The sequence below is a fragment of the Rousettus aegyptiacus genome, unplaced genomic scaffold, assembly GCF_014176215.1.
Source record: "Rousettus aegyptiacus isolate mRouAeg1 unplaced genomic scaffold, mRouAeg1.p scaffold_m13_p_10, whole genome shotgun sequence".
Taxonomy (NCBI): Eukaryota; Metazoa; Chordata; class Mammalia; order Chiroptera; family Pteropodidae; genus Rousettus; species Rousettus aegyptiacus.
In genome coordinates this window covers 87,836,357-87,861,128 of record NW_023416285.1, presented here as the reverse complement: position 1 = coordinate 87,861,128, position 24,772 = coordinate 87,836,357, and the positions used below count along the sequence as shown (strand labels likewise).

Below are 24,772 nucleotides of genomic sequence, written 5' to 3'. Positions count from 1 at the left end.
GATAAATATTAACGAGAGATTTCTACTCAGTGCCTGATTTTAACTAATTAATATGTGAAATATGAAATCTATACCCTAATCCCATTAAGAACTTGTAATCATAAAGCCTGTACAAGCAAAACCAAAGTATTAAATTGAAATGTGCAGAATATCAGGAGGCAGAGGGCATGCGAGAGAGAAAACTCTGACATATTTAACAAATGCCCATGTTCTGGAGTGCTGCATCTGGTAATGTCTAATTAACGTATAACAGATTTTACAAACTTAATCAAATGAATCAGATCTAATATATGAAAGTTAAGTAACTTTTAAAATGGCCAACAGAAAGCTGTAAAACAGTCCAAAATCAAAGCAACAAAATATTCTGCTTCAATGAACTATCCCACGAATGTTGTTGATCATTCCAGAATCACATATGGATAAAGTGAACTGGTTTCATGATTCACCATTAAATTCTAAATATGTTTTATTCACCATTAAATTCTAAATAAGTTTTATTATTCATTTAAAAAATTTTTGAACTTTGTATGAGAGGCTCGAGTGACCTTTACCAAGGATTTTGCTAGATATAAATAGGTAATTCTCAATGAAGCAAACGAAAGTTTATAAATGTTTGAAAGTGGGTCTACCCTGAGCTGCTGGATAAAGAATTAGTCTATTTCTGAAAATATAATTCAACATAAGGTTTTGTAAATTTGTGATATAGTACATAGTTCCTGGATAATTAATATATTATTTTTAATAATTTCAAGAGGCTAAACAACTTTTCACCTTTATGACTCTCAAGTAGAAATATTATTTTCTCCTTACAAAGTCAAACTTAGATATGCTAGAGTTCCAGAAATAGAAATCCCCAAGACCAACTCTGCAATGATGGCTTCTAAATTCCCAGTCATAGTTCTTCAGTCTTAAATTTTGAAATGGATAAAATTTCACATTTTCATGCATTAATACATCACCCAGGAATTGAGTTTCTGATTTTTCTGTTTCACTGTAGGATTTTGTAAGACCAAAATTGAATATGCAAATTAGAAGAAGCTAATGGAGTATACTTTGAAAACTTAATATATGAAAGTGCCCATCAATAAATGCTTGGAATGATTGGATAAAGATGTGTCACATATACACCAGGGAATATATACGGGGGGGGGGGGGGGACAAAATCTTCTCATTTACAATGACATAGATGAACCTAGAAGGTATTATGCTAAGTGAAATGAATCAAACGATGACAAATACGATACAATTTCACTTATATATGGAATCTAAAGAACAAAGTAAATGAACAAACAAAAAGAAAACAGACTCATAGATACAAAAAACAAACTGATAATTGCCAAGCGGGAGGGGGATTAAAAAAGGTGAAGGGATCAATAAGTACAAATTGGTAGTTACAAAACAGTCATGGGCATGTAAAGTACAGCATAGGGAATATAGTCAGTGATATTGATATAACTATCTATAGTGCTAGGTGGGTGCTAGATTAATCGACATGATCACTTTGTAAATTACAGAAATGTTTACTTGAAAAATAAAAATGACTAAAACACATATTTTAAAAAAAGAAAGAAAACTTACCCAGAGTTCCCTAAATAGTAGTTGGAATTGCCAGCTTTGATGCTGAGCTTTATATAACATTGTCTTATACTGAAATAAATATTCTGTGAAATAATAAAATATTATCACCCCCAGTGAATTATATATTTTTTAAATTGATTTCACGATATAGCCCTAAAATGTAAACTAGATTGTCCTACATCCTTGCAGTGATGTAATATCTTCACTACACTGGTTTTCAGTATTGCCGTGATGAAAATAAGTACTAGGGAAAGTAAGTGTGGGATGGGAAATGAAGGTGGGGGTGTTGGGTCTGATTCCAAGGGTGGAGAATCTGAGCAATGTTTAATAGCCTCACCCTCCAAAAGAAAGAAATTGTGGCTATTTAAGAATGAAATCATTTTCTTTATTTGTGTGCATTAGTTTTTTAAATACCTGCAATGGTGTTAGAATATTAATACATAATAAGTTTTTTGGACTTAAGTACATAATAAACTAAAATATCGCTTCCCACCTGGGGCGCCGTGAGAAAAATTACTGTGATGCTAAGCATGCTGTGACCTGAGTTACATTGGTAGCCTATTGACAGTGACTGAGAGTGAAGAACTTGGTTAGAATGAGTTCAGTTTGCTATGCAAGCTTAAAACTAACCTTTTGAATCACAGTTCCTAACTCTGTCAAATGTATTAAATTTGTATCAGTGAACACGATTAGTTCTTTTCCCACAGCTCTAAATATTTGACTTTCTACATTATATTAGCACTAAAACATGAAAAAAAGGTACATTTAAAGTCTGATGTAGACATGATCTGTTTTTGAGATAGAAGTACATTAGTTCTCATTTTATATGCCATACAATTTAAGAACTGAACTGTGAAATATTTGGGTTATTTCTTCATATCCAATATAGGGTGAATAGATTTCACACTTTCAGTTAATTCTTAGCTATATAAGGAAAGTTATTATTGAAGCTAATTGGGTTATACCATATTTTCCTTCTTCAGGATATTGTCTTAAAGTTTGCCCCATAAAATGTAGTCTAAATGCATTAGAAATCTTCAAGGATATAGAAGGCAATAAGATAAAGGAAAACCTAGACGTTATTTAATCAAAGATAGCTTGGATTTAAAAAACAAAACTTATATTCTTCATGAATAAGCCACACTTCTGAGTAGTTTGACACATGAAGTCTAGGTGTATCTAGGTCGTGCATGCCACATATTTTCTTATTTTCCAGATATGAAAACAAACGGTTCGTGATGTGTAAGCATCTAGCATCAGAATTTCAAAATATATGAGGCAATCCTAACAAAATTGCAGAGGAGTAGAGGAATCCGCTATTATGGCTAGAAACTTCAGCACCCTTCTATCAGTAATAGATCTGCGGGCAGAAAATCAGTAAGGACACAGTTAGACTTCATACAATTGACATCTGTAGAGCACTTCATCTAATAGCAGCAGAGTGCACGTCTTTCTGAAGTTCGCATGAAATATTCACCAAGATAGACCAATTTGGGACTGCAAAACACGCCTTCAGTGATTTAAAAGAATAGAAATCATAGAATGTCAGCTCTCAAGCCACAATGGAATTAAGGTAGAAATCAATTATAAAACTATAACTGGAAAACTCGAGAATACTTAGAGATTAAACAGCAGACTTCTAAATAACATATAGGTCAAAGATGAAACCTCGAGAGAAATTTTGAAATATTTTGAAACAAATGAAAAACAATGGTATAACCTGAATAGCTACAGAAAAAACTGTGAGACTCAGTGAGAGCAGAGCTTAGTGGAAATGTTTCAGCATATATTAGAATGCATAAATTAGAAGAGAAGAAAAATCTAAAATCAATAATCCAGTTTAAGATACCAGAAAATTAAGAGAATTTAAATCCAAGTAAGCAGAAGAAAATAAATAATAAAAATTGAAGAAGAAATTAATGAAATTGAAATCAGGAAATGAATAGAGAAAATCAACAAAACCAAAAGCTGATTCTTTGAAAATATTAATAAAATTGGAATCCTTCTAGCCAGGTTAACTAAAAAGAAAAAGAGAAAGGAAAACACAAATTAATACTATCAGAAATAAAGGAACACCACCATTATTGATTCATTTTTATTGAAATGACAATAGAGAGACATTATGAATAACTCTATGCCCACAAATTTGATAACCAAAATGTACCAGTTTCTTTAAAGATACTATCTAACAAAACTCACACAAGAAATAGATAATCTGAAATTGAATAAAACATTGAAAACCTTCCAAAGCAAAAAAAAAAAAAAAAAAAAAAAAAGAACACTGAGCCTAAATGGGTTCATTGACAAATTCTTCCAAATATTTAAAAAGCGATTTTGCCAATTCTTTATAATTAACTCAGTTGTAGGAATCCTTTCACAATGTATATGTATGTCAAATCATCACATATGCCATAAATATATTATTATTTTATCTATCAATTATAACTCAAAAAATCTGGGGAAAAAAATATCTATAGGAAACGTACAGCTAAATCAAACTTAATGGGGAGGAACCAGGAGCTATCCTGCCGGGAACAAGACAAGGATCCTTCTCTCCTCACTCCTATTCAGCATCATCCTGGAAGTTTCAGCCAATGCAATAAGACAAGTGAGGAAAATTAAGGACTTACAGATTGGAAAAGAAGAAATAAAATTGTATATTTTGCAAATGACATAATCATCTATATAGAAATCCTCAGTGATGCAACAAAAAACTCTTGGAACTACTAAGCAATTATAGCAATGTAGCAGGATGCAAGGTTAAAACACAGAAGTCAGTCGCTTTGTTATATACTGGCAATGAACAATTGGAATTTGAAATTTAAAACATTGTAACATTTACATTAGCACCAAAAAAAAAAAAGAGAAATCCATATAAATCTAAGTAAGTAAATACAAGGTCTGCATAAGAAAAAGCAACAAATGAAGAAACAAAACAACAGACTCATAGACACAGACAACAGTATGGTGGTTACCAGAGTGGGGGCGGGGAGGGGCGTGGGGAGGGTGAAGAGGGTGAAGGGGGTCAGATACCTGGTGACAAAGACTAGACTTTGGGCGGTGAGCACACCGCGGAATATACAGATGATGTATTACAGAATAGTGCAGCCGAAATTAACATGATGTTATTAACCGGTGTCACACAAATTAATTTAAAAATTACTGTCAAAAAGGGCAAACTTCATAAAAGAAGCCTCTTGTACTATTAATTCACCATTAATGAGTTAAAAGCATATATCTCAGTAACAATACTAAAAAATACTTTTAATAGAACATATTTTAATAGCCTCAATTTAGAACTACAAATAAGTATTTAACCTAAGAAAGTGTTCGTATATGTATGTGTATATATGTGTCTATGTATATATACTCCCCAAGTCAAAACTATGAAGGAAATAGAACCTATAATGACTTTTGACCATGTGTGCAAAAAAAAAAAAAAAAAAAAAAAAATCCAGTCATGTTTAAATGGAGAGATCTTTCACATATTAATATAGTGGGGAAGAATGGAAGTTGTTTATTACTCAGAAAAAAAAATAATGTAGTGACTTTGAGAATTATATTGTAGTTATCTCCACTCACTACTACTGTGGTCAATGTGAGAATCAATATCAATTAGCCCGCAATACTGGCTCTATATGCTGCATACAAAATATTTTATTGACCTGAAACTGACAGACGAGTTTGAGCAAATTGGGAGAAAAGGAATCCACCTTCAGAATCAATGCCAAAAAAATTTTTTAGCACATTTTGCAGAAGTCACATCTCCAGGTGAATATTTTGAATCACATGATCTTGGAGATGCTTTTTTGTTGTTGTTCAAAGAATTAAATGTTATTGGTATATAACTCACAAAATGTAAATGGATTGTGTTTAATTGTGTGTGTGTTTGAAGAAAGAATGAAATTTGTGCATCGTTTAAATATATGCTGCATTATACTACAAAACATCATTTTCCTCAAAAAAATCATACTAATTTATTAATATATTTCAAGGTATTTGCCGGCACTTCCATCTAGCCCCAAAGAAGGCTACCCTGGGAGAATCACTACTTCCCAATACTTCCGGGCAAGCCTCAGAATGTGTCCTGTCAGATTCTGCTTCTGCATGATTGATCCCAGTCTTATGGCAGTATTAAAGGTACAAAAGGAAGACAGAGATCTGTGTTTCACTAAAATATTCATAGCATGTGCTTAAACATTATTTTGGGTAACATAACACCTGATTAACGCTGATTTCATTAATTTCTCATTTTTTTCTGGGGCAATGGGAACTTGACAATCAGTGCCGTCATTCATCTTAATTTCGTTCAAGATTTATTCATTCGTGGCTGCCTCCTGAACTCAGTTATGGCACATGCTATTTACAAGATTATCTAGAGATGTAAGAATTCTACATGTATCTTTTAATAACAATGTAGATTAGGGACAATGAAGAAAAGTGATAAGAGAGATAATGATGAAGAGAATTTTCTTCCCCAGAGTAAAGGCAAAGCAAATTTAAAACTTTAAATATGTATCAGCTCACACTAAAAACAACATGCCTGCTCCATTTTTATCTAATTTAAATCAAGACTCTGCATCAACACAAATGTCGTTTAGATAACAAAGTGTTGCATTTATACTTCTCATGTGTAAAAGATCAATGAGCTTTTCCGTTTTCATGAAACAATTTTGAAGTCTCGATTTCTAATTAAAAGGCTATATATCGGCACACAACAACCAGCGTTATTGTCTTAAAATTGTACAATCTCTTTTTATTGGAATAAATCCAATTGGAATTTTTGTCTTTAACTCAAACATTGCCCCCTGTTAATAACAGTTATTATTAAGTAATTCCTGTCTTTCAGGCTGTGTATTATAAGCTTTACATGTGTTATTCATTTTTATTCTCGCATTCACCTGATAAGGTAGCATATTTTTTCCCCAAATTTACAATAAAGAAACAGAGACTAGCAAAAAATCCAATTTCAAAAACCTAGTCTCTTTCCCAGCTTTGGTTTCTCTGGTTTTATGCAGTTCCCCAAAGTCTAAGGCAAAAAGGGAAAGGAGAAAAAGGAAAAAGGCCTTATCAGTCTCGCCATTGATAGAAAAAGAGAGCTCTTATCAAGTAAAAACATAAACATGCCAGGAAAGTGAAGAATTCGTACTGATCCTACGTGAATGTCTGTTTTCCCAAAGAGAAGTCAGTAAAACCAACAAAGAAAGAGATTCACTTTAATGGTCTAGATATATGTAAGTAAATGCAGATCGTGTGTAAATTTTGGATTTTTTTCATTGCTTTCACATACAATATGTGACTGACTGTTCAGTAGATTAGCTTATTGCTAATGCTAAATATTGTCCAGGGTAATTTATAACCACAATACATTATTTTTACTGAAGTTTTTAAACATAGATTGCTACAAGTTAAGAAAACACTGGTCAATGGTTTTTGTTACTCCTGGAAGCAAATACATAGGGAAAGGCCGACAGACATTTCAAAACAGAATACAAGCAGATTTTAGTCCCTTTCTAACAAAAAGTTGCTTCTTCCATTAAGCTGTTCATCAACCATCAGTCAGTGCTATAGACCAAAAGTTTTTGTTCCCCAAAACTTGAATATTAAATCCTAACCACAAGAGTCAGCTACGTTATTTCCCCAAGTTAAACAGCCCACGGCTGCTTTTACCATTTCTGTGAACCTTTGCAGTGGAAATGTTGGCCTCAAGTCTTGATTTCTGATATCTTGCTTTCTTCAGTGATTACTGGTTTTTCTAATTAGAGGGCAGCAGTTAAGTGTAGTGATGCTTTTACATACCTGGCGGTCTTAAGAGTGGTCTACTGGAAAGAATAGTGGAGGGGAATTAGTCGTCAGCCTGATATCAATATTTCCTAGAGGAATTGCCCTTTCTAACTCCAAATTGTCTTGGGAGGTTTGACTGCCACCGTGGTTCTCTTGTCCCACCTTCAGAGGTGACCCTAGCCATTCATAGTATTCTCCAGTGTTTGATGCAGATTATGGGAGGATTTCTCTTTCTTCTGTATTACACGTCATAAAGATGTAGATTAATTTGCAATGGTTGGGGGCTGTCTTTCCCAGCATGGGGAGAGAGATTGTCTGAGAAAGAAGCTAATGCACAGAGGGATTCAGAAGTAAAGGAAGAAGAAGAGACAGAATGGTACCTCCTCTGTTTAAATCCTGGATCCTGCTTTGCCTGAGCCAGTAAAATTCTCTTTGTGTGTCTTGCTACTGAAAAAGTCCTAACTTCAGGTTTACAGAAGCCCACAATCAACTCTTTTCATAATGTTTCCTGTCACTGATGGATCACAGATACTTTCTCTTGCTCTGGAAAAGCTTAGGTTATTCCCAAACCAAAAAGCTTCCTGAATGTGCAATATGTTTACATGTGAATGAACTAATGAAGCAGGAACACATTCTTTCTTTCCTCTATTAAGGCTTCTTTCACATGCAACTTTTTTCTTATAATTTCTACTTTGTGAATGACAGTGCCATATTTTACTACACTTTCTAGGGCAAGGGTTTTCAACTAATGTGTTGCATTTAAAAAAATTGTCTGTAGTTATGACATGGGGAAGTTTGGTCGACAGATTATTCCTTATAAGAGATCTGATGACTTATATTGGTACATGTATTTTCTCAAGAACTTGAGATACAAAGTTTAAATAATATCCAGAATTGTGATGAAGAACCTCTTATTTCTAATATGAAAAAGAGATTTTGAAAGGATAAAAAGAACAGTAATATCCACTAGTCACTATGAATGTGGAATAAGAGATATTCTTATACATTGCAATCAATTAGGAAGAGCATTTTGACAATTAAATTCTTTATAATTTTTATATTATTAACCAAAACATTTTACAACTAGAAATATAAGGAAATAAAGATACATATGAACATTATAAAGATAGATATGAATATTATAAGGTTTTTAATCTCACTATTGTTTATCATAGTAAATGTTTGAAACCATCTGAATGTCAAATATCCTAATATTGGTGAAATGTATATTCACTCTTACTGTGAAACACTGTGGAAAAATTAATTCCGTAAATGAATGATTAGTGACAAAGATGCTTATGATTCATTAATAACTAAAGCAGATATTAAGAAATGTGTATTATAGAATGCCATTTATAATATATATCTAATTTTGAGTATATTAATTTGTGTATATATATATTAATCTATGTAAATATATATCAATATCTATACATAGATATTGATACCTATAGATATGTCAGTACATATATATCAGTACGTGTGTGTGTGTGTGTGTGTGTGGAGTAAGAACATTCTAGCAAATGAAAAAGCTCAAAGGTGGAAGGAATTTGAGGGCCAGTATAGCCAGAACAAAATAAGCAAGAGAGAGAAAAAGAGAGAAGATCAGATAGATAGGCAGAGGTCACCTCATGTAGGGTTTATAGGGATGATAAGGAGATTAGATTTGTTCTAAGAACCACAGGAAGTCATTGGAGAGTGTCTTAGTCAATTTGGGCTGCTATAACAAATTGCCATGGACTAGGTAGCTTAAACAGCAGAAATTTATTTCCCGTCGCTCTGGAGACTGATAAGTCCATGATCAGGGTACCTGTCCTTTCAGTTTCTGGCATTGACCCCCTTCCTGGTTTGTAGGTGGCTGCCATCTCATTGTGTGCTCACCTGGCAGAAAATCATCTTCCTCGTGTCTCATAAGGACACTAATCCCATTCACAGGGGCTTCACCCTCATGACCTTCTGAAGCTCCACCTCGGAAAACCAAAACCTTGGGTATTATTAATGTTTCAACATATGAAGTGTGAGAGCACACAAATATTCAATCCATAGCAGAGAGTATTAAATTGTGGAACCATATAACTTCATTTGAAAATTTAAAAGTTTTTTCTCCCTGCTGTGATGCAAAGGGTTGAAAACTGATGGGTAGGAGGAGGCCAGAAGTGGACCCGAAACAGGAAGACAGGTTGGAAGATGAGCCCCAGGAATCCGGAGCTGAGAAGATACGGCTCGGGTTAAAGGGGAGTATAAGGATCAACTGGAAAGCGATTTCTATAAACAATGAGCAAGACTTAGATCTTCACTGACATCTAAATCAAGCATGCTTTAATTTCATTAGTATATTAATGAAGGGCATCATGTAAGCTAACACAGTCAAGATTGATACAGTTGGTGAGATCAAAGAGAACTTTGATTATGATCTTTTTATTACTCTTTAGGATAAAAAGCCAAACGACTCATATTTATCCCAACCTGCAAAGTAGAGCATTGCATAAAGAAGGCATGTGTTTTATAGGAACTGGGAAGCCTGATGGCAAATGAATAATATTCAGAATAATATTCACACAGACATCAGTATCCTTTGAGTCAAAGGCTCAGGAAATTATGGAACAATGCTAATACATACTTTATTTTCTAGGTTAGCTTCTGTCTTTCAATTATCTACCAACATATAAAATTTAAAGCATTCCTTAAAATGGTACTAGTTACTTTTTGAGCCCTAAATAAACCAAATTAATTTTCCATGAGATTAGTTCTAGGAGTTTGGCTTGTTTTAATATTTAATGCTAACTAATGTGCATTTTTTTAATGATTACGAAAAGAGATCATATTTGACACAAGAGCATTTCTCTAAAAATGACTAATATCCTTTTATTACTCCAGAGTCATTTTTTCTAAAGCTACAAAAAGGAAGATAGGTAAGTTTAATAAATCACTAACACTTTTGTAACTTTTTTTTGTAATTTATAGAAATAGCTAATTGCTCAGGGAATAAGAAATCACTGACTTCCTAAAACTTTCTTCAATGATAACAGATACATTCGTATACCTGAATAGGTTTCTAGAAGCTTACTGTTCATATTTTAGAACAGCTAGCCGGCCATATTGAAATGGTCTCTTTCTTAGTGTTAGGGATTTTTAGACCTAAATAATTTCTGCTAAAACCTATGGAATTTAGCATGTAATTATTCCATTCAAGAAGGCATTACTGTTGTGGCCCACCGCTTGTGAATTTTGTTTTGTTTTGTTGTAGTGTTATATTTAGGAAGATAGTAAGAACAGAGAAGGAAACAGCTGATAATGGTATCAGATGGTCACAATATGCCATGCCCTATCAGATGTTTTCTACATATATTGATTGGTCTAATCTTCACACTGTCCAATGAGGCCAGTACTGTCATTATCTACATTTTAACAGATTAGAAAAATGAAATAGAGAAAGCTTCAGAAACTTGTCCAAAGTCATGGAGCTCTGGGTGGCAGGCCTGGTGTCCCCAGAGCTGCTGAATCCAGTCTGTGCTTTACGGCCTCTCAGAACTAGGTGAATATTTATATGGCATATTTTATTTTCTTTATTGTTATTATTCAAACTTGTCTCATATTTTCTACCAATAGTTATTGAAATCAAGTTCTTTAAAAGGCACTTTGGGCATTTTATGTTCTACATGTGGTAGTTATCAGTATCAATTTAGTTTCAGTTGCAAATTTTACAAAAAAATAGACGTAATGGTAATTTAAATAATGAAATATGTCTTCAATGTGCCGTGTGTGAGGTGGTTATGGGAGATAATGCTATAGGTATTTGTTCTACTTGTACATGTGACATGCCATTTAATCCTTTCATTCTGTTGCTTTTATTTTATTAAGATTATTTGGGTGACATTGGTTAATAAAATCAAATAAGTTTCAAGTATACAATTCAACAACACAGTATATGTATATTGCATTGTGTGTTTACCACCCAAAGTTAAGTTTTTTTCTGTCACCAAATATTTGACCTCCTTACCTCCATCTACCTCTCCCCTCCCCACTTCCCTCTGGTAACCACTAATCTGTCCGTGTCCATGAGGCTCTTTCGTTTGTCATGTTTGTTTGTTGCTTTCAGTTTTATAGCCTACATATGAACGAAATATTGTTTTCAACTTTTTCTGTCTGACTTACATCATTTAGCAAGGTAATCTCAAGATCCATCCATGTTGTCATAAATAGCAGTATTTTATCTTTCCTTGTGGCTGAGTAATACTCCAATGTATATATGTACCAGATCTTTTTTATCCAATCTTTTAACAATTGACAGCTGAAAGAGGAGTTCAAGGATAAGAGCCACCAAGACCACATGCTCTTTGTCAGTTTTAGAATCATCTCAAGTTCATTACTAGCTACAGATAGAATAGTCGGACCTTTCAGGCGTCGCCCCCGGTAAGCTAATGGAGGAAGAAATTCTATTTATTTCTGGTGATGCTCTCTAACCCCTGAACTTCAGAATAAAAAGTTTGGGAGAGAAGGAAAAGAGTCTCACCCCATTTCAGCCTTGTTTCTTAAATGCAAAATGGCCATGGGCCCTCTGGGGCATGGCACAGAGGCATACTGCAGCAGCAGCGATGGCCAGGGACTTTGAGATATCCTAGAAAGGACATTTGATACACCTACCCTCACCATCCATATATAATCATATGATAATGGTGAATAATGGAATAATGAATTAATGAAATATGGTATATAAGCAGTTCCTAGTAATAGAGGAAATGAATTTTCGGTTTCTATTCACTTAATCAGGCCAGCGTGTTACCATTTGGTGCAGTGAAGAAATAACTTACAGAACGATAACTTGTGTTAACACATTGCTTGACAAACTCTGGTTATTACCATGAGATGTCCCCACACAGACAAGGGCCCAGCCCATTTTGTGATCATCACTTGTGTAGCATAAATTCTTCCAGACATTTGTCAAATAAAAAGAAAAATGAGGAAAAAAAAATGTGAACTTTCAAAAGGAAAAAATATTCAAAATATTTATTTTACATTTATAAAAATATATATTAAAAATTAAATAGGTACTAGTTTACATGGCATATCCTTAAAACAATTTACACATCAGATTATTTTGTTTTATTCCTTCTTTGTGTTATGAATGCTTAATTTTAAAATGCATTTTTATGATGTTATGTGACGAAAATTGTTGAGAGGCACTATCAGCGTTCTATCTATAATTTTATTCTTTTTAAATATACATTTTAACTGACGTTTCAGGCTAACCAGTTCTTTCATGTTTGTACTGAACTTCACGATCATTTTTTTTTCCCACAAGCAGTGGCACATTGCTTATGAAGGGCAGCTTTTGAGGATAGTAGTAGCTCACATTTAAAGAGATAACAATAAGATATGCGATACCCCGGGCATACAGGGTAGAGAGACGTGTAAGAGTCTCTTATTTTCTACTTAGTAGATTTCTGCCCTCGACACAGACTTTCAAAATCTAAATGAAGCATTTTATATATTTTAAGCAGAAATATAGAAAGCCACGTGCTGGAGCAGTAGTTCTCAACATGCCACACGCTGGTGCATTGCAAGCGTTTGTAAGTTGTGACCCAAGTGATCTACCACAACAATAGTTAAAACGAGCCAAGCTATTTTTTAGTGATTTCTTCCTTTTTGGGGAGTAGATTAGAAGAACAAACCTTAGGATCTGAGAACTACTGCCATAACTTGCTGTGAAATTATAAATTAGGAAGGATGGGAAGGAATCGCACAAAATGCAAAGACCGACACTCAAGAGAAGGAGCTCATCTAATTTGACCTTCAAACTAGGCTTTCTTTTACAATATAATGAAAGCAGAAAAAGAAGTGACCTCGAGTTGAAGAGTTACGCTGCTAAAAATTAGAAATCATGGCCCAGTTTTAAGACACAGACATGGGAATTTGCAAAAGAAGATATTTTTTACACCTGAATACTAACGGACTAGGTGCAAAGTCACCTTGAAAAAGAACCAAAAATCATTTGCTTAGAAGTCTGGGTCACAAGCTAATATGAATTCTCACAAAAATTTTTACCATATTCCGTTAAAGCACCTTTTCTTTTATATTTTTATTTTACGAAATCTGTTCATCTACTTTTCTTGTAGATCCTGGCTTTAATGCTTTGTTTAAAAAGTACTTTTCTGCCGTAAAATAACAAAATATTCTTACCGATTTTAGTTTTACACAATTTTGATTTCTAGATTAAACTAATTAATCCCCTTGTATTTTATTTTGTATATGTATGATAAAAGGTTAGAAGTTCATGATTTTTTTTTCCAAATAGCAAGCCAGTCATTCCAGAACCATTAATTCAGTACTATGTCCTCCCCCTGTTGATTTGACACGCTGTCATTATCATACATTAAATTCATATATGCATTCGTAAATTTTCTACAGATGGATGAAAGAATGATTGCTTCTCAGTTGGATAAAAAGAGAGATGCATAGAGAGATGCAAAGATAGAAACAGAAATAAATCATAATCTCCAACGTCCTTATCACTGCTATCTACTTAATTTGTCAATTTAGGTAAAAGGCATTTTAATTTCCTCCAGTATAATTATAAAAAAATCTGTTTGTCTTTTTGTTTTTATCAGTCTTGGCCCTTTAGAGTTCAAAGCCATTTTATTGAATGCCTAAAGATTCAAGACAATTACACCTCTTGAAGAATTACAACTTTTATTCATATTAAGCGTCCCTCTTTATACTTTCCCTGTAGCATGTGAATGAACTCATTGAATTTGCTTTGAGATGTTAGAGAGCCAACTTTTCCTGAAATCTTCTTTTGTCTGTTAATGACATGGATGTTCTTACCATTTTTGAAATAATATCCTTAGTATCTCACCCATCCCTTTATTTTTAATCTTCCACAATACATGGCTTTAATTATGTCAATTATAAACAGCATATGGCTGGGTTATTTTTTTTCCTGTAATCTGACCTATTTTTTTTTTTATAAATCAATTCAGGATTGTAATTAGTTTCATCGTGACGGAGACCTATTTTTTGGTGTGTTTTCTATTTGTCTTTTTTCTTATTTCATTACTTTTTTCTTTACCTTTGTCTTTAGTTGGGTTGATTATATATACTTTATTTGTGTTTATTTCCAGTATTTATAAATTTTAATGGCTTTGTCTTTTTTTCTGAAGTGGACACTTAGTTTTTAGTAAATCCATTTAAAATATTTATCCATTATCATTGAAAATTAATTTAACCACTCCTCAAATAAATGAAAACCTCTGGCAAGATTTTATTGACCTGGCTGATCCTCCCAAACAGCTCTATGACTGATTAAAATTGGCCAGAACATAAGATTCAAGGTATTAATAATTCATCTACTCTCTTGGCAATCACATTCTTTACAATGCCTCGCCAGTATGTGATTACCAAGTAAAACTTTAACAGTTATCTTTGCTCACTACACTTTATTGATTCCCATGCAATTCACTATGCTGAATCTTTGTGATTGGTATGTATATTAATTTGCTATGGTTGCTATCACAAAACACTGGGTAGCTTAAACAACTGGGTAACTCATAGTTCTGGATACTACTGGTCCAAGATCGAGTTGTCAATAGGTTCGATTTCTTCTGAGTTCTCTCTCCTTGGCTTGTAGATGCTAGCCGTCTCACCAGGGCCTCATGAGTTTTTTTCCCCTGTATAGTCATCTCTGGTATGTCTCTTCCTGTGTCAAATTTCTTCTTCTTATGAGTACACCAGCAAGATTACATTAAGGCCCACCTTAATGGCCTCATCTTAATCACCTCTGCGTAGGCCATGTCTCCAAATATAGTCACATTTTAAAGTACTGGATTTTAGAGTTCAACATGTGAACTCTGGGACAAGCACATGCAGCCCATAATAACATCTTTTGTTTACACACATTTCAGAAACAGCAGATATGTAGTTGATAAGCCTTCTGAGTTCCTAATTGTTGGAAGAAAACATATCATGTACCCATATTGGAAAGATATTTGGTTGGGTATAAACTTATAGGTTCAGAATTATTTTTTTCTTAAGTTATTGAAGGCATTGTTGCATTGCATTCTAATATTCATTGCTGCCTGCCCTGTAGAAGACAGTTCTCTGTCTGATGATTTCTCCTCCAGGACTTTTACATATCCTATTTTTCTCTCAGGAAGTGGGGAAATATTTATTGATCCCTGGAGTTCATAAATTCCCCTGGAAATTTGATGGGCTCTCATCATTTTTCACCCCCAGGAGATTTCCATCTGTAATTTATTTATCTCTTTCTATAAAATCTATTAGATGTTGGAAGTTCTGGATCTATGTTTGCTACCCCCTAACATATATTCTCAAAGTTTTCATCTCTTGGTCCTCTGGCACAATAGTCTGATAGCTTCATTCAGTTTTCTAGTTCACTTTTTGGAATTTGATCTGTACGGATTCTGCTATTCATTTCACCTCTGGGGTTTTATTTTAGCAATCATGTTGTAAATTTCCAAGAACTCCGAATGCTTCTTTTTCATGGTATCTTGTTCTGTTTTATAGATGTAATGGACACCCACATCTCTCAATTAATTATCTTTATTGATTTATTTTCCCATTTCTTCTATTAGCAGTCTTCCTCAAGGTATTCTTACTAGTATTCTGTTCAATTTAACGACTCTCAGAATTTTTCTCAACCGCGTCTATTGCTATATATATGGATGAGTCTAAATTGAATATTACTGTATATATTTTATTGCTTCTGACCAAGTAAGGACTTCTAACCCTGCATATGCATTCTGAATCAAGATCTCTGGTTTATGTTTCTCTGGGGTGAAGGAAGAATTGCGTTTTCCAGGGGGCTTGCATTTGTGATGCAATGGCCCTTGGGTATCTGTTGAGGGAGGTACGAGTAGTTTGCAGCAGTCATAAGGGATACTAATTCCCACCTCTGGTCTCAGTGCCCAGTTGTGGAAACTCATGCGTCAGATCTCCCACATCAGCAATGTTTACCCACCCCGTGTGTCCTAGGTGTGAATGCTCAGATCAGCATCTCCTAACACGAGGAATTAGCCTGACTCTTAATGGAGTTCTTTGATGAATTACCAGCTAGTGACACATGCATAGTCCTTCTTCATAGTCCATCTGTAGGTTTTTTCAGAATTCTGCCAGGAAAAGTCACTTTTTTTTTTTTTGGTTGGTCTTTTTTTCACCTATAGGTGTTTGAAGTTCCTCAGTTTTATGTTTTTCCATGAAACAGGTTCCATTTGGTGTAAAATGTCCAGAAAGTTCTTACTATTTTTGTACGTTGGTAGCTATGTTGCTGATTTTCCAGTGCTTCTGTGGATTTAGTTCAGTATTTTTCTTGTCTTTGCAATAGAACATTTTTGAAGAGTATAGGTAAGCATATGTTTTTAGTTAGTCATCAGAATCAGAAATCAATTTTTTCAAATAATTACAATTTTGAAGAGCACACTAAAAGAAAAGTAAATCAACTCACTATTCCATTATTTTTCTAGTTGCCATTTTCAGTCTAATTTTTTTTTTTCATCTTGAGAGAAGGTGTTTTGAAGGCATTTTGAAGGTAATCTGTACAGTGATATTATTTTTCAGGAGAAAAAAAAATGTATCAGGCTAACACTGAATGCTACACAGGTCATTCAGCTACTAAGAAACACTTGGTTATGCTTTATTTCTGATTACCTCTAAATAGTCTGCCTCTTTCAAAGAATGTGAGGTTAATGTTGTAGAGCTAAATACAAATCAGCCATTTTCAATTTCCACGTGCATAGAAGCTGAAATCATTCTCAGCTCTTCTTCCTCTGATACAGATAGTGGTGTTTACTGCAAACTGAGTGATGTTCAGGAAAGGCAATCGACTGAAATACAGGAAACCTTTGTCCTAGACCCAGCTTTCTAAGTTACCAATGACCAGAAACTTAGAAAATTTCTGAAGCTCCCTGGTTCTCATTCCCCACATTTACAAGGATGCTAACAATGCTTTTATTTAAAAACAAACAAACAAACAAAAAAACCCAAAAGAACAAATATCAAACAAACAAAAAAACCTGTAAAACACTGGAAATGGCACCCTGAAATTATTTTTTAAATCCCACAAAAGACTATCAGCTCTTCATGGTGAAATCACCCAATTTACATACTCATTGACATGACTCATCCTACTAAAATAACTCTGTTTTTAGAATAGATGATGTTTGATCTGTAATAGCAAACTCGTGAATAATTAAAAGGGCATGTATTTAGTTTGGTACTTACTTTATATGTATTAATTTAAACCTAATAACAGACATATCAGATCTATTATATAGATCGTATAGTTTATATTTATACATATATTTTTTTTCCTGTGGTAGTACAAATTGTACTGCATTTTAAATTTCATATCCAATTATTCATTATTAGAACATGAGAAAATAATTGACATTTGTATATTAACCTTGTGTCCTGCAACTTTGTTATAAATTGCTTATTAGTTTTAGGAGGTTTTTTTTTTTTATTGATTCTTTGGATTTCTACATAGATAAACATGTCACTTGCAAACAAAGGCATTTTTATTTCTTCACAATCAGTATATCTTTTATTTTCTTTTTTAAAAAAGGATTGCATTAGCCAGGATTTCCAGGGCAATGTTGAATAGAAGCAGTGAGATCAGACATCCTTGCTATTTCCTGATCTTAGCAGGAAAGTATCTAGTCTCTCACCACAACAATGAGGTTAACTGTAGGTCTTTTGTAGATGTTCTTTATCAAATTGAGGAAGCTCTCTTCCTGCTTCCAGTTTCTAAAGAGTAGTTACCCTGAATGAATTTTGGTTTTGTCACATGTTTTTTACTGTATCTGTCTAATTATATTACTTTTCTTCCAGATCCTACTGATATGATTAGTCAATTTTCCAATGTTTACCAACCTAGTGTTGGTAAATCCCACTTGGTGGTTGTAGGAATGTAATATCTTTGGTTACGACGTCAGGGCAAAGCTGACCTCACAGAATGAATTTTAAAGGTTCTCTCTGCTTCTATTTTATGGATATTCTCTATTTTATAGAGAATTTGTAAAATTTCTTCCATAAATGTTTGCTAGAATTCACTAGTGAATTCATCTGGGTCTGGTGCTTTCTGTTTTGGAAGGTTATTAATAATTGATTCATTTCATCAATAGTTATAGGCCTACCCAGATTATCTATTTCTCTTTGTCTGAGCTTTGGTGCATGTGACTTCCAAGAAATTGGTCAGTTTCATCTACATTATCAAATTTGTGAACCTGGAGTCATTAATGTGACCCTTATTTTCCTTTCGGAAGACCAGTATTGATCTTCCATCTTTCATTTACAATGTTAAGTTTGTGTTTTCTCTCTTTTTCCTTAGGTGACCTAACTGGAAGTTTAGCAATATTATTACTCTTTTCAAAGAACCACTTAGACTATTGATTTTAAACTTTCTTACTTTTTACTATATGTATTTAATTCTTCAAAATCTTGTAAGCACTGATTCCCTGCATCCCACAAATTTTGATTAGCCATATTCTCATTTTGGTTTAATTTTCAGGAGTTTTAGTTTTTCTTGTGACTTCCCTAACCTGTGTGTTATTGAGAAATATGTTGTATAATCTCCAAGTAATTTGGGGTTTTCTAGCTACCTTCCTGTTGCTTTTTAGTTAAATTACATTGTTATCTGAAAGCATATCTTGTATGATTTCTATTTCTATATTTTTAATTTGTTATAGTGTATTTTATAGCCCAGAATGTCATCCATCTTGTTGAGTGTTCCCTATGCGTTTGAGAATAATAGATATATTGCCGGATGAAATATTCTATAAATGTAAATTAGATCCAGGTGATTGATACTATGAAGTTCAACTATGCCCTAATTTGTCGCCTCCTGATCTGTAAATTACTGATAGAGAAATGTTGACGGCTCCAACTATAAGAGCAGATTTTTTCTATTTTTTTCCTTACAATTCTACCAGTTTTTGCCTCATTTGATGTTGTTAGATGCACACACATTCAAGATTGTTATGTTGTCTTAGAGAATTGACCATTTTCTCAAATAATATTGTCCCTGATAATTTTGCTTTCTCTGAAGTCTGCTTTACTTAAAATTAAGAAAATTTTCCAACTTTCTTTTCATTAATATTAACAAGGCATATCTTTCTCCATCTCTTTACTTTTAATGTGTCTCTATATTAAGTTAGGTTTCTTACAGATAATATATAGTTGTGTCTGATTTTTAATCCACTCAAAATATCTGTCTTTTAGAAAATTGACATTTAAAGTGATTATTGATAGTTGGATTAATATATAGCATATTTGTTATTATTTTATAATTAATGACTTTGTTCTTTCTCTCTTTTTTTTGTTCCTACTCTATTTTGCCTTTTTTGTTTTAATTGAGCATTTCATACGATTTCCCTTTTTCTCCTCTCTTAACATATCTCTTAGCATATCTTAACATATTTTTTAAATCTTTATTGTTGGCTCATGAATTTGCAATATGCATTTATAAATAATCCAAATCTATTTTCAAATAACACTATACCACTTCAAGGGTAGTTCAAGTTCCTATAACACAGTATTCTCAATTCCTCCCTCCCATCTCTTACAGCATGCTGCCATTCATTTTACTTACCCAAAAATTAAAATCACTGAATACCTTCTTGCTATTATTTTTAACAAACTGTTATTTATTAGATTAATTAATTATAATAAAAATAAAAGTGTTTTTTTTAATCTTTATTTCTTCTCTAACACTTGTCTTTTCTTTAAGTAGGTCTGATTTTTCTAATCATTATCATTTTCCTTCTCTCTGAAGAACTTCTTTTAACTTTACTTGCAAAGTAGATCTACTAAGCAAAAAACTTTCCCAACTTCTTGTTTGTCTGAGAAGATCTTTATTTCTCCTTATTTTGATGTTTATCAGATACAGAATTCTAGGTTGGAGGGGTTTTTTTTTCTTTCAGCCTTCTTGTTTGCATGGTTTATGACAAGAAGTCTAATGTAGTTCTTATTTGCTTATTTCCTTTCCCCAGTGGAAAATTACTAGGAGCTAGAGTTGAGTATTTTCTTTCCACCAATTCGTTAGGCTCTGGTAAACCCCAGTAAATTAGACTCTAAATAGTTTGCCTTGAGGACAAGTTGATAAGAACAGAACGTTCTAGATATATTTCAAAATGTTTACTTTCCCCTTCCTCTTGCCAAAAATTTGAGGGGAGTTTTCTCTGTTTTTCAAGGCGAGAACCTGGTAGTACTCTTAGAGATCAAACTCACAATAAGTATGGGATTCTCCCATGAAAGTTTAACTTTCAAACTTGTCCACAGTGAGCCTCCAGCAGTTCATCAGTCATAGTTCATTCAGCTTTTCCTACCCGACTACTGGTTGTCACAGGCGTTTATGTCCCTAGGCTTTTGCTCAGAGGAGTTGTGATTCTCAGTGTCCACTTATCTCTCTCTCCAGTTTGGAGGACATTGGTGGTTATGATTGCTCTGTGACCTCAGTTGTCTGATGGGTTTAAGAAAAGTTGATGATTTGCAGTTCGTTCAGCTTTTTTCTTGCTGTGAGGGCCAAAACAATGATTTCCAAGTTCCTTCCATGCTGGACCAGGCACTGGTAGTCTATGTTCTATGATGTAATGAATTGTTTCATCTCTCTCTACATTTCTAATTCTAGATCTGTAGATGGCAGTTAATAATCTTACCCTACATCCACACATATAGTAAGGTTCATACAATATACGTGAATGTGCTAAATGTTCATTAATATGGGTTAATATTATTGTTATGTTTATTCTTTATTAAATGAGTTTAAAGACTATAATCTCTTCTTTATGAGGGAAATTTCCCTTTCCATTACTTTGGATTTTTTTTTCTTTTTTTCTTTTATAAAATTATGTGTTTTCAAGTGGAACTATGAGAAATTGTATACTGCTGAGAATTCAGCATAACTCAGTTCATTGATTTTTCCTGTCCGTGGTGGTTATAGAGCAAATACCTAGCAGAACAACAGAGAGCAACTGAGGGCCAAGTAAAGCCAAGGTTTCTTCTTACAGATGCATTACATGTACTAATTTTAATGAGCTAAATACATAAGGAAATGGCTGAAGCATTTCTGATACCCAGAAATGTCCATTCAGGGACTCTAAGTAGCACCAGTGACCTGTTTTCAATGTTGCAGGCACCCGGAGATCCTGACTAGCTACGGGAAAAGCTACTAATCAAGTTTTTTCAGTTCTTTACCTGGACAACCTAGAGACATGGACATTGTTGAAGCAGCAGTTCTCTAACATCCATACTTTGCTGGAAGTCAGTCATTAGCACTCATATTTTTCATTACTTCTTCATATCTGTTGTTGAATCTTTTCCTTCAATGGTATGTTTATTCTTATTAAGTCCTAAGGAGTTGCTTCCTTGGAAACCTGACGTAAATTTAATTAGATAATACTATAATGTTTCGATTTCGATGGCATGTTATTTTATTCTATCTATATTTTATTTAGCAAATTCTCTTTAAGTTTCTCCTGCCCTATATTAGTTACTTGGATTACAATATTATCTTTGAATATAATACAACATTTATTGTAATACATGAACTTTATTATAATATCTGTATTTGAATCCATATTGTTTTATGATAAAAATCACAATTAAACAATTCTTTTATAATATATAATTTTGACTGTTATTTTATTAATTGGTATGTGTTCAACCGAAATTTAGAATTTCAAAACAGAAGACACATTATTCATCCAGCAGTTGATTTTTAGAAAACTATGTTAGCTAATAAGTGATTATTGATGAATTATTATAAGATCAATGAGCCTTTCAGTAAAACGTGTGTAGTTAAATATAAAATTATAAATGAAATTATAATTATTTTTAAACACATTAGCCATTTTTCTTTTTTAGAGTAATAGATGTTTAAAAGGTTTTTTAAATAAATCTTTCGCTGAGAGTTATCACACACACACACTGAAACACATATGAACTCTCAAGAGACCATGAATTTTATTTCTATCAAAAGACAAGAAATACATATTATAATTTTAGCCTTACTGTAAATAAAACCGAGCATTATAAAGAGTCCTTTAATGATCTTTCTAATGTTTCCATTGACTGTCGTGGTTGGAGAAACACAACGTAACATGCAGTTGTTCAGTTTAATGATCGGAGGTATTATAAATATATGTTACTACTGAAACCCCACATGAACTTGTCAAGGAGTTTCATTGGAGTTAAGCAGTGAGTTGGTGAAGTTAACCAGAATTAATCTGGACTGGAGTAGGATGAATTAGTGGTATAAGAGAGGTTGACATATAATGGGGAGTTAATGCTGTGCAGTGGATGGCAGATTGGAGGGACAGTCAGGGGATGTCGTGATGAGGTTTTGAGAAGCAGAGTGAAAAGAGAATGGAAGGAAAGGGAATCTGGTCAGAGAATGTAGGATTAATTGAAGATTAGAAGGCCTGGAAGCAGAGAGGAAAATGAAGTGTAAAGACAATACAATAGATACATTAGTAAATAAAATACATCTGTGCTACAGTCTTGGAAAAATACAGAAAGAGTTGTATGTAATTGGATTTCTGAACTGATTTTCCTAGAAAAAGGAATTGCAAAATAAATAAAGCTATTCCCTTTTCAAACTTTGCTATATAAGCCAGAATTTTTGCGAACAGAAGAGCTCAATTTAGTTCAATTTTGTGGAGTCCTTTTGTTATGAAATTGAACTGGAAGCTTCACATCTTTTTATTTTTATTCTTTAAAAAATGGGGAAATTTTGCATGAATTTGAAAACTAAGTATTCACCAAATCCTGTAACCAAAGACTTTTTAGGATGAGCTTTGCTTATGTGTGAGAGCAGAAACATTCAACTGACCAAAATTTCTTTCATGTTGAGTCTTACAGCATTTTATTTATTGTGAAATCAATATAAAAAAGTGATTTTTGCTTAGGAAATATCTACTTTTCCAAAATATTTGTCAAAAGTCTCATTTTTTAGGTTTCCAAATGTTGGGTCATTTTTGTTTTTCTTTAGACTATCATCTTGATTTATTTTTGGTGTTTCATTTAACTTCCATTAACAGGTTAATTTCTGACATCACCTCAGACTTTCTCTAGTGGCGGATACTGATAATAAGCTTCATTTCTGGGTTGGACTTACTTAGTGGTTCTTGGTACTGTTTCTGGAATGTCAATACAATATCAAATGTAACAGGATAAGTGGTATTATCCTCTCCTGATAGTGTATGTTTTGGATAAATTTTTATAAGATAAATTATCTGTAGATGAATTTTGACACTAATAAAAAAGTGGAAAAGTAAGATTTTTCAATAAAGGGGAATATTATTGGACAAAAGGACTATTGCAATAGAAGAAAATTACTATCTATATGTTTTCTCTGGGTCTTATTTTTCTTATGTAAAATCAAGAGTCATATGAGTAACTGTTAAAGTACGTTGCAAGCCATGTGTATATATGGCATCTAGCTAAATGATAACTGTAAAAGTCCAGTGCAAAAAAATGAAGGAAAAATATCTTTTCAACTTTACCTTTTTCATTGTTGCTTAAATACAGATTTCTTTTTCTGAAAAGTCAATGAAATGGCAGTTTTTATTTTGAAATGTTTTACTGTTTAAAAAGTAATTAAAACTTGGCATGGTGTCTGCTTTCAAAGTTAACTCTATTTCTATTTCTTGTTTGTTAAATATATTAGTACTTTCATTTTTAAATGTCCTGAATATTGATGTTAGTTAATTCAGAAGGATTTTCTGTCAAAATGTTAAAATATTTCCTGTGCGTTAGTTTGATTTGCGAAATGACTTATATACTTTCATATTCATTTAATATAAGGATTTAATTTTTCTCCAGTGACATGACCTTAATCAACATAGATGTTCTTTAGCAATGAGAAATTCTAGTTGTATACCACTCCCGCTTCTCAAATGCTTAAAATAGTTACAATTTTTTACCATGACCAATTCGGTGTACAGAAATTGATATGACAAAACCAAAGGTTTAATTAACCAAAGAAAATATAACATCCATACACTCGCTTTATAACCACACTTTGTACATACAGAAAATATGCTCGAAGATATTGAGCTGTCACATCGCCAGACTCCATTCTTTCATTAACAATCTGGATCCCTGTAAGAGCAGAATCAGGATTCAAATACAGACAGTCTAGCTCCAAGTTTGTCCTCTGTACCACCAAGCCATGATTTTGAGACGATGGGTTTATTACATGGGCAATCAAAGGAAAGGGCTAATCACGTTTTAATTTGCAGCAGCTGACAGCTTGTATTGATCTAAGATTAGTCCCCACACATCAAAAAACTAAAAACTTTAAGTCAATTTAGAGTACCCTCTAGGCTTTCTCCTTTCTTAAACACCATGGAAACCAGCCAAAACAATTCAATGGCGGTTTCCATTTACATTGAGA

The 24,772-nt window shown here is 33.2% G+C and overlaps 1 protein-coding gene across 1 annotated transcript in view; it reads left to right on the top strand.

The window, feature by feature from the left end:
* MALRD1 (MAM and LDL receptor class A domain containing 1) overlaps positions 1–24,772 on the top strand; it is a 481,557-nt gene that overhangs the window by 338,534 nt on the left and 118,251 nt on the right. Inside the window, 1 exon segment of the mRNA XM_036226667.1 lies at positions 5,574–5,718. Within this exon segment, the coding sequence (XP_036082560.1) occupies positions 5,574–5,718 (145 nt within the window).